Genomic DNA, 11211 nt, shown 5'->3' with positions numbered 1-11211 from the left:
CGTTCGTGAATTCGCTCTGGAAATTTGAAATCAGCACTCATGGAATGCCTCTTGTCCAATCAAATTACTTGGTCCCTTTATGATGTTGAAACCAGTGTGCGCTCCGGCGCTCTCAGAGCGAATTTACGAACGCACGAGACAAACAATGTGTTCCAGTTCTCTCAAACAGTGTTGTGTCCTAGTCTTCTTTCCTTTGTGACCTCTGACCTTGTAAACAGATGTTGAATTTCTGAACTGGTTAAAAGGTCAAATGAGGGTCAGGGTTCATTGTTTGCAGGTTGTGTGTCCCCTTAGACTCCATTGGGTGGGGTTCCTTTAGAGGAAAGGAGACGAGGAGACAAGGTCCTCCCTCATCATTGATACACTGCGTAATTTTGCATCATAAACACTTTGGAATGGAATGGAATGGACTTTATTTGTCATTGCTACAGTACAGGTACCAAACAACGAAATTTAGGAGGGGTGGCTCCCCTGGTGTTAGGAAAGGGAAAAAAAACACATTTTAGAAAAAGCATAAAAGCATAAAATCACAAGAAGGTAAGGAGCTGGTTTACATCAATAAAGGCTATGTACACAATCCACTGAACTATACTGCACAGATAGTCAACTAGGGTTGTCATATTGCACAAAAGTATTTTTTCACATTATTTTAAAGTGTCACAGTTTGCAGGCTTGAAAATGTACATGTTTGTGCCTCAGCACTAGCTGCCATACAATCCGTCCGGACTGTCCTGGGCCCAGAACTTAGGCCTTTTCTGTGTTCAGGGCCTTGACGGCCCTGTGGTAGAAGCAGTCCTTCAGTCTGTTTGTCTTAGCGACCGGGGTCCTGTACCTCCTGTTCGAGGGCAGCTTGACAAAGTGTACGTGCCCAGGGTGGGTCGGGTCCCTGGAGATCTTGGAGGCCCTCCTGAGACAGCGTGTGTTGTACAGCTCCTCCAGAGAGGGGAGGGGGGCGCCGGTGATCTTCTGTGCTGTTCTCACGACTCTCTGTAGCGCGTTTCTCTCCGCTGTTGTGCAGCTGTGGAACCAGTTGGAGATGCCGTAGGTGAGGATGCTCTCCACTGCGCCGTGGTAGAAGGCCACCAGTATCTCCTGCTTGTTGTGTTCTTTCCTGAGGCATCTCAGGGTGTATAGCCGCTGTTGTGCCCTCTTGATGGTGCCTTTTGTGTTGTCCTTCCAGGCCAGGTCATCCCGCATGTGGTGTCCCAGGAATCGGAGGGTTGAGACTCTCTCCACGCTCTCTCCGTCGATGAGCAGGGGCTGGATCTCGGTCTTTTTCCTCCTGAAGTCTACGATGAATTCCTGGGTCTTTGACTTGTTTAGCAGCAGGTTGTTAACCTTGCACAGCTTGCTCAGTTGCTCTACCTCATCCCTGTACGCCGCCTCGTCCCCCCCCGAGATACATCCCATCACGGTGGTGTCGTCTGCAAACTTTACGATGTAGTTGCTGGGGTGGACGGGGGTGAAGTCGTGGGTGTAGAGGTTGTAGAGGATGGGGCTTAGCACGCAGCCCTGGGGGGACCCAGTGCTGAGGCTGAGGGCTGTGGAGGTGTGGGGGCCCACCCGCACCCTCTGGGGGCGGTCGGTCAGGAAGTCCTTGATCCACGCACATATAGAGTGTGATAGACCCAGGTCTAGTAGTTTGGTCACTAGCCTGTCTGGAAGGATGGTGTTGAAGGCGGAGCTGAAGTCCACGAAGAGCAGTCTCGCGTAGCTGTTTCCCCTCTCCAGGTGGGATAGAGTGGCGTGGAGAGTCGTCGCTATGGCGTCCTCTGTGGACCTGTGGGCTCTGTAGGCGAACTGGTATGGATCCAGGTTGGGCGGGAGGCGTGTGAGTATGTGGGCCCGGACTAGTTTCTCGAAGCACTTCATGATGATTGGTGTGAGTGCCACCGGGCGGTAGTCGTTTAGGCAGCTCACCGTGCTTTTCTTCGGGACTGGGATGATAGTTGAGGTTTTCAGGCAGGGTGGGACGGTGGCCTGGGACAGGGACTGGTTAAAGATGTTGGTGAAAACCCCGGCCAGCTGGTCGGCGCAGTCTCTCAGCACCCGTCCCAGGACGCCATCCAGCCCCGAGGCTTTCCTGGGGTCCACCGCCTTCAGTACGCGTCTCACCTCATGCTCTGTGAGGGTGAGGCTGCTGAGAGCTGGAGAGAGTGGTGTTTGTGTTGTGGTTACCTCCGTTCGCCCCTCGTTGAACCGGGCGTAGAAGGTGTTCAGCTTTCCCGCCAGCAGGGGGTCGTCCTCTGCGGCTGTGAGCCTGTTGGCTCTGAAGTTTGTCATCTGCTGAACCCCCTGCCACATCCGCCTGGAGTCGTTGCTCAGGAGGCATTCCTCAATCTTCTCTCTGTGCTCTGCCTTGGCCGCTTTGATGCCGCGCTTTAGGTTGGCCCTGGTGGAGCTGTACAGCGGTGTGCGCTTCCCTGCGAAGAAGGCGTTGTCCCTCTCATTTATCAGTTTTTGGACCTTCCCAGTCATCCATGGCTTCGTGTTGGGGTAGACCCGGACCCGTTTGTCCACGGTGACTGAGTTGGTGCAGTTCACTATGTGGTTCAGAACCGACGACGTGTACTGTTCCAGGTCCTCATGCTCATATTCCTGCCATAGGGTGTCATTTAGGCAGATCTGCAGTGGAGCGGACCCTTCTGGCCAGGTTCTGACAGTCTTAGTGGTGGTGGGAGCACTTTTCCCCATTGTGGTGTATGCAGGAATCAGGAGGATTGACACATGGTCAGACATGCCTAGATGAGCTAGCGGACTAGCCTTGTAAGCACGTTTGATGCTGGTGTATACCTTATCCAGTGTTTTTTCTCCTCTCGTTGCACATTTTACATGCTGATAGAACTTGGGTAGTACTGCCTTCAGGTCGACATGATTAAAGTCCCCCGCTATGATGTGAATAGCCTGTGGATCAGTGCTTTGTTGGCTGCTAATGACGTCATATAGTCGCGCCAATGCTACTTTGCTGTCTGAGCTAGGCGCTATATACACACATGTAATTAGCACCGCGTTAAACTCCCTAGGGAGGTATGTGGGTCGGCATTTAAGCGCTATATACACACATGTAATTAGCACCGCGTTAAACTCCCTAGGGAGGTATGTGGGTCGGCACACTTTAACTCAACATGACTCTATCTTAGTGTCTCGTAATTTCTACAATTTTCTTTTCGTAAATGACAAAGAACAACAATAAACATGGAACATTTTAAATCTTTTAATTCAGTTTATACAACTGAAATGATATGTCCTCCATTATTTTATTAGTTTATTTCCAACAAAGAAAAACAAAAACATTTAGTCCTTTCATGGTTACATGTACAGAGAAAGAAAAAGAGAAGAAATCCTTCACTTTTGGCATTTCAATAAAGCCCAGCTTTTCAAGCCAGAGGGCATTAAGGCAGTAACTTTCTTCATCAACTTCAACAAACTTTAGTTTTTCTATTTAGGCCGATAACATTGGTTGTTTTGGCATATTCACACAGGTCCATTGGTATAAACATGTCAGACAGTGCACTTTGAAAGATTCACATAAAAAAACCAACTGTTTACACAACAGCCACAGAAAACAGCACCAGGAAACATGATCAGGTCACAGTGTGAGAAATGGAAGCCATTTTGGATCATTTATCTTTTTTTTTTTTTTTTTTTTTTTTTGAACGGGTCCTCATGTCCGTCAAGGGTACCGACAGATTTCTGCCCGACTGAAATGGGCCAAGAGACAACAAGCGCGTTACTACCAAGACAAAGTGTCCATAACGTCTTCCTCGACACCAGCTTAACACTACAGACAGTCTGCAGTTGTACAATGGAAACAGTAGAACAGCTTATCTTTAACGGTTATACACACTCTCTATTTACGGTTGCAAGGTAAAAGCTCGCCAGGTAAAATAGGTACAAAGGACAGAATCTAAATCAAAGGAAACCTCCTCCTCAACTCAACTCAACTCTGACTGGACAGACGGACAGGAACAGTGTGAAGACTCGACAAGGTGCCCAACCAGGGAACGGTCCAACCAGTGATGACATCACCAGTGTGAGACACCAACACAGTGCAGAAGACCAAAAACAAACAAACACACATTCTGACTCCAGTACTGCACCAACACAGGTCCAAAAGGAAACAGAGGTTCACAGAGGTCAACATTCCTATTAGCGGTATTTAAGCATCTTTTTTTTTTTTTTAATAGGATTTTAAAAACAAAAAACAAAAAAGAGCTTAAGTGTAATGACTATGTTGTTACAGGCGAAGTTGTAAGATGTACAAAAGATGAGGTTTAAAAAGCACAGATACGGTACCAAACTGTTACACCACATCTAGCTCATTTCTGTCTTTTTTTTTTTTTGTATTCTCCCTGTGGAGAAAAGCATTGAAGCCATAGAAATTTGCAATATTTACATTTCCAATATATTTGCCTGTCGTGTGGGGATAAAGCGAGTGTTGGAGGACAGTTTTACAAGGTGGAGGTAGAAATTGGAGGAATGGTATTCTATTTTATCCGTTACAATGAGCCCGTCCTCCAATTTCTACCTCCACCAGCCTCCCTTGTTAGACATTGTCCCTCAAAGGCTACCGTCTCATTGTAAGGACTGTGAGCCCATTCCTCTCAATACAACTCCTCTCTGCACATACCCCTCAGCCCTTTTACAATGAAAACACACACACACACACAGATATAGACACGTGCGCCCGCACAAAAGATGAGCCTTGTGTGCAAAAAACATCCCTCCGCCATCTTCTCTAGAATGTCTTTGCTCCATCTTTTGTTTGACAGATTCCCAAGAGAACCCTTTGAGATTCTAGAACCCTTTGAGATTCGAGACCCCTTTGAGATTCTAGAACCCTTTGAGATTCGAGAACCACTTGAGATTCGAGAACTGCAGAAGAACAGTGATGCAGCGCGTTGGGCATGTTGTTGTTCTGCCAGCGGAGGCAGGTGGTCTTGGAGTGCTTGTAGAGGTGTGAGGACTGGCTGAAGCGTTTGCCGCACTTGAGGCAGGCGTAGGGCTTCTCGCCCGTGTGCACGCGGATGTGCTTCTTACAGTCGGTCAGCGTCAGGAAGGTCTTGCAGCAGATCTTGCAGGCGTACTTCCGGGCCCCTTCCACCACCAGGACGTTGTGCTCCGACAGGGCCTTCTTGCACTTGGACAGAACGTCCGCCGAGGCCCGAGTCAGCTGGGGGAGGTGGGAGTTGGGTCCTACCCCTCCTCCTACTCCTACTCCCATTCCTCCTCCTCCTCCTCCTCCCATGATTCCCTCGTAGCCCCCCGTCTCGTTGAGGAGCAGGGGCCCCCCCAGACTCGAAGAAGACGAGGAGGAGGAGGCGTCTTGGAGAACGGCGCCCCCACCCCCACCTCCTACTCCCATGCCGGCGGCTCCCATCTTGGGCGCGATGCGTCGGTAGCCTGGGAACCCCAGGGAGGCCGCCGCTCCCCCCGCTACACCCCCCCCCGTGGTGGCCCGGGCGAGCGAATGCAGCCCCAGAGAGGAGCGCTGGAAGTCTGGAGCGAACGGGTCCATCCCGCCCCCGCCTCCTCCTCTGGGGTTTCCTAGTCCATCGTGCAGGGGCCGGAGGAAAAGCGAATCTTGGAAGACATCCCCGAAACCGCCGTGACTCTCGCCGCCGCCCATCAAGTGCTGGCTGGACAAGCCCGGACGCAGCAGGGAGGAAGAGGAAGAGGCGGAGCCGTTGTGGCCGCTGGGTTCCGGCCCGAGCAGGAAGTGATGCGTCGAAGCGTCGCCACCGGTCGTCGTGTTGGGGAGGTCGTCGTCGACGCCGCCGAACACCTTAGCGCTGAGGAAGCTGGAAATACTGAAACCAGACTTCCCGTCCAGGCCGTCGCTACACCCGTAACCCCCGCCACCTCCACCTCCTCCAGTCCCTCCTCCTCCACCTCCAAGACTGGCTTTCAGCAGCAGCTGGGAGCTGGGCTGGTGGTGGTGGTCGTGGATGCTGCGGTCGCTGCTCTCGGGGCTCAGCTCCACCTTCTCCTCCCCCGGCCCGCCCCCCGGCTCGGGCTGGTCGCTCCCCTCCGCCTGGGAGGTGACGTCGCTGGTCTCGTCTGCCGGGTCCGGGGAGCTCAGGGGCTCCCGCTTCACCACCACCTGGAGGAGGAGAGAACCAAGGGGAGGGATGAGGAGGAGGAGGAGAGAACCAAGGGGAGGGATGAGGAGGAGAGAACCAAGGGGAGGGATGAGGAGGAGAGAACCAAGGGGAGGGATGAGGAGGAGGAGAGAACCAAGGGGAGGGATGAGGAGGAGGAGAACCAAGGGGAGGGATGGGGAGGAGGAGGAGAACCAAGGGGAGGGATGAGGAGGAGGAGAACCAAGGGGGAGGGATGAGGAGGAGGAGAGAACCAAGGGGAGGGATGAGGAGGAGGAGAGAACCAAGGGGAGGGATGAGGAGGAGGAGAGAACCAAGGGGAGGGATGAGGAGGAGGGGGAGAACCAAGGGGAGGGATGAGGAGGAGAGAACCAAGGGAGGGATGAGGAGGAGGAGGAGAACCAAGGGGAGGGATGAGGAGGAGAGAACCAAGGGGAGGGATGAGGAGGAGGAGAGAACCAAGGGAGGGATGAGGAGGAGGAGGAGAACCAAGGGGAGGGATGAGGAGGGGGAGAACCAAGGGGAGGGATGAGGAGGAGGAGAGAACCAAGGGGAGGGATGAGGAGGAGGAGAGAACCAAGGGGAGGGATGAGGAGGAGAGAACCAAGGGGAGGGATGAGGAGGAGGAGAGAACCAAGGGAGGGATGAGGAGGAGAGAACCAAGGGGAGGGATGAGGAGGGGGAGAACCAAGGGGAGGGATGAGGAGGAGGAGAGAACCAAGGGGAGGGATGAGGAGGAGGAGAGAACCAAGGGGAGGGATGAGGAGGAGGAGAACCAAGGGGAGGGATGAGGAGGAGAACCAAGGGGAGGGATGAGGAGGAGGAGAACCAAGGGGAGGGATGAGGAGGAGGAGAGAACCAAGGGGAGGGATGAGGAGGAGGAGAGAACCAAGGGGAGGGATGAGGAGGAGGAGAGAACCAAGGGGAGGGATGAGGAGGAGGAGAGAACCAAGGGGAGGGATGAGGAGGAGGAGAACCAAGGGGAGGGATGAGGAGGAGGAGAACCAAGGGGAGGGATGAGGAGGAGGAGAACCAAGGGGAGGGATGAGGAGGAGAGAACCAAGGGGAGGGATGAGGAGGAGAGAACCAAGGGGAGGGATGAGGAGGAGGAGAGAACCAAGGGGAGGGATGAGGAGGAGAGAACCAAGGGGAGGGATGAGGAGGAGAACCAAGGTGAGGGGTGAGGAGGAGAGAATATATTAATATAGTATATTTACTAAGTAGTAAGTATTTGATTAGCTTTGATTAGCTTCATTAGCATAACGCCTGTCACCTGCTGGATCCGTCCTTCCTCCTCCTCCTCCTCCTCCTCCTCCTCTTCCCGCTGTTCCTTTATCTTCATCCCGTCGCCGTGGTGATCGCTGCCGTCCGGGTACTCCTCCTCCTTGCCGACGCCCCCCTGCGTCAGCCCCGGCCCCTCCCCTTCGCAGCGGCCGCTGTCCGACTGGCTCGGCATCTGCGAGTCGTCCTGAGACGCGCCGCCGCCGCCCGCGAAGCCTCCGCTGATCGCCGCGTCCAGCTTAGACCCCTCCCCCCCCATCTTGTGGGAGTCGGGGGAGAGCAGCGCCCCCTCCTCCTCACCCGCCCCCTCCCCCAGCAGGCCAGAGAGGCGTGGCCTCTGCCGGGGCCTGTCCTCTGACAGACCGAGGGGACCGAGGGAAGGCTTGCGCTTGTGGAAGCGACGAATGGGGAAGGAGGCTCGCTGCTCCACCACGCCGCCACTCCCGCCCCCTACTCCTCCTCCTCCTCCTCCTCCTCCTGGCCCACGATCCTCCTCCCCGCCCCCGCTCCCGCCGCCCAGGGCGGAGCTCACGATACTCAGCCCCAGCTGCTGCAGGAGGAAGGAGCGCTGGAGCCTGGACGTAGCGGCGTTAGCGCCTAGGTTAGCGTTAGCCGCTAACTCCGCCTGCTGCTGCTGCTGCTGCTGCTGCTGTTGCTGCTGCTGCCGGTGCCTCTGCTGGTCTGTGTGAGGCTGCTGCTGGTGGTGCTGCTGCTGGTGGTGGTGGTGGTGTGTGGCTCTGTCGGACGAGGGGGACATGGGCAGGGTGCGGGTGGTCAGGTACTGCTTGCAGGCCTTGACCACGGCGTTGAGGTGCAGGTGGGAGGCGGCCAGGAGGACGTCCATCACGTTGCTCTCGCCCAGCATCAGCGTGGACGTGTACATCATGTCCACCAGGGCGGCGAAAGCCTCCGCCGTGACCACCTGGGGTCACACAAACAGAGTTACGACGACAGTTATTCTTGTTGTTGTTGTTGTTGTTGTTTATGGGCTGGTGATTAGGATTCAGGTTTCAGCCCCCCTCAGCCCTGGCTCTGTCTGTCTGTCTGTCTGTCTGTGCCTGTGCCTGTCCCTCTCTCTCTCTCTCTCTCTCTCTCTCTCTCTCTCTCTCTCTCTCTCTCTCTCTCTCTCTCTCTCTCTCTCTCTCTCTCTCTCTCTCTCTCCCTCAGCCCTGGCTCTGTCTGTCTGTGCCTGTCCCTCTCTCTCTCTCTCTCTCCCTCCCTCCCTCCCTCGTTTGTTCTGTTCTGTTAAAGATGTTCTCTATCCAGTGTTTCTCAACCCTCTCCTCGGGGTGCCCCAGCCGCACCACATATTTGATCTGTTCCACCACCACCACCCTAGTACTACAAACCATAATTGCTTTGTACTTGATTAGTTGAATCAATATGTGGAGCGGCTGGGACGCCCCGAGGAGGGGGTTGAGAAACACTGCCTACGCTTCACAAAGAAAGGGTCGCAAATAACTTGATGCTTGTCTTGCCAGGTCATCGTATAGATGTTATAGACGTCTATGTTCAATCAATGTCTGTCCTCATCACCATCATCACCACCACCATCATCACCACCACCATCATCATCATCACCATCATCATCACCATCACCTCCACCACCATCCCCCTCCTCCACCATCCCCCTCCCCCTCCTCCTCCTCCCCCTCCTCCCTCTCCCTCTCCCTCTCCCTCTCCTCCCCCTCCTCCTCCTCCTCCTCCTCACCTCGCTGTCCAGCTGGATCATGTTCATGCTGGCATCCCCCTCCGCCACGGTGAACAGGGCTCTGAAGTGCGTGCTGCAGGCCGCCAGCACCGAACGGTGGGCCTTGAAGTGTCGGCTGCCCACCACGATCAGGCAGTCACACAGCTGGCCGTGCAGACGCTGGTAGTTCAGCTGCTGGAACACCTGGTCAAAGTGCCCCGGGAAGTCCATGTCCTGGAGGGAGGGAGGGAGGGAGGGATGATGAAAGAGGGAGGGAGGGAGTGATGATGGAGGAGGGAGGGGGAGAGGGATGATGGAGGGAGGGAGGGGGGATGATGGAGGGAGGGAGGGGGAGAGGGATGATGGAGGAGGGAGGGATGATGAAAGAAGGAGGGTGGGAGGGGGAGAGGGATGATGATGGAGGAGGGAGGGAGGGGGATGATGGAGGAGGGAGGGAGGGAGGATGAAAGAAGGAGGGTGGGAGGGGTGGAGGGAGGGATGAAAGAGCGAGGGAGAGAGGGGTGAGGGACGGAGAGGGTGATGAAGAAGGGAGAGGGGAAGAGAGGGGGGGCGAGAGGAGAAAGGTCTGTAAGTAATGTGTTATATAATGTGTGAGACAGTCCTACTGATGTACTTGCAATAACCACTTACTGATACAAAGAAGAGTGTGTACAAATGTAATGGAAGGCGTGTGTGTGTGACAGGCTTCGAGGGACTGCAAGGTTGCAAAGTCTCTGGGAAATGAATAAACGAGCAACCTTGTCTGTCCTTATCAATTTGATTGACACCTTGCATTGTGCAGAGTCGGTGTCCGTGGGCACGAGACGTGACTGCCCAAGCAGGCGCATAGACCTCCACACATTACCTGGCATGACGAATACCCAGCAAGCTAGCACACATACACACATAACTTTTATTTTTTAATGCATATTTGCACAATGCATTCAATGCGGTGTAAAAAAGCAAACAGGACAACCATTTAGAAAAAGCTCAGAATTACAAAACGGTGTTGGTGAACTAACATGACCCCCCCCATGCGATATGACTGGCGACATTTTGTTTAAAAAACATTTCAATATCGCAACCTCAATGTGTACCAACAAATGTCATAATAATAAACAAGACTGTTGTTTCTCTGGGTAGCTTAGCTTCCTAGCACACTGGGGCACTAAACTAACCGGCTGGAATAAGATCACCCCAGCTACATGACTCCTATAATAACACCATAATAACATTAACACACACAGCAGCTTCACAGCTTGGTCAAGTTTCCCCTGGAAAGAAGAAGTCGCTTGCTGGAGTTATGAATGAATGAATGAATGGTCTTTATTGTCATTAATACAGTACAGGTACCATACAACGACATTTGGGAGGGGGGGCTAAAAAAAATACTAAAAACAAGAAGGGGAAAGAGCTGGTTTACATACATAAAGGCTATGTACACTATCCACTATACTATACTATACAAATAAAACACTGTGCTGTACTCTATGCTATGCTATAAATATCCTAACATTTCCTATCTCTGAACCTTATGTGCACGAGGGTTGTCTTGTCATATTGCACATAGTATTATTGCACATTCGTTCCCTACCTTAATGTCTCAGGTCCCGGGTCAGGGTGGAGGTGGAGGTGGAGGAACCAGGGGACACGTCCAGTCTGTCTGTCTGGACCAGGGCCGCAGGGCAGCAGCCTCGCCGGGGTGGACGGACGCACGGACAGAGGTGGAGGATCTCACTCCTAAAACATGTCTGTCTGTCTGCAAACGGAGCCTCCGGAATACTGCCCCCAAAATGTCTATCTAACTTCCTTCCTTTGGAGGTGGTTCATGCATGCATCGATCTCAGGTCTCCAGCACCCTCGTCAAGACAGTGTTGGGTTTGTCGTAGTAAACTAAACTGTCTGGCTGGCTGTCTGGCTGCAATACATGCAGGGAACGCCAGGGGGCGGAGAGGTGCTGAGAGCAGAGCGACCCCTATCTGTCTGCAGAGCATGAAATGCTGACTGCGTTCGTCAATTTGCTCTGGAAAATGCGATCAGCACTCACGGAATGCCTCTCGTCCAATCAGATGACTCGGTCGCTTTATGACGTTGTGGGACAGTGTGGGTTCCGGCGCTCTTAGAGCGAGTTGACGAACG

General features: G+C 53.6%; 2 protein-coding genes across 3 annotated transcripts in view; one reads left to right on the top strand and one right to left on the bottom strand.

The window, feature by feature from the left end:
- The window catches only part of grhprb (glyoxylate reductase/hydroxypyruvate reductase b), a 7053-nt gene extending 6652 nt beyond the window's left edge, over positions 1 to 401 (top strand). For both annotated transcript variants that reach the window (XM_080534080.1, XM_080534081.1), the window contains exon 10: positions 1 to 401. This exon is cut by the window's left edge and continues 207 nt beyond it. The gene's annotated coding sequence lies outside the window, so the exon portion shown is untranslated.
- A 4167-nt stretch (positions 402 to 4568) lies between these two features.
- Positions 4569 to 10763, bottom strand: zbtb5 (zinc finger and BTB domain containing 5). The gene is made up of 4 exons (XM_080533569.1): positions 10667 to 10763; positions 9094 to 9306; positions 7375 to 8304; positions 4569 to 6103 (listed from the first exon to the last, which is right to left on the bottom strand). Exons 2-4 carry the CDS (start codon positions 9301 to 9303, stop codon positions 4739 to 4741), a joined length of 2505 nt encoding a protein of 834 aa, XP_080389695.1. The 5' UTR covers positions 9304 to 9306; positions 10667 to 10763; the 3' UTR covers positions 4569 to 4738.
- Positions 10764 to 11211: the final 448 nt, after the last annotated feature.

This window comes from Nansenia antarctica (genome assembly GCF_963989245.1).
Source record: "Nansenia antarctica genome assembly, chromosome: 6".
Classification (NCBI taxonomy): Eukaryota; Metazoa; Chordata; class Actinopteri; order Argentiniformes; family Microstomatidae; genus Nansenia; species Nansenia antarctica.
This window is presented reverse-complemented; position numbering and strand designations above follow the sequence as displayed.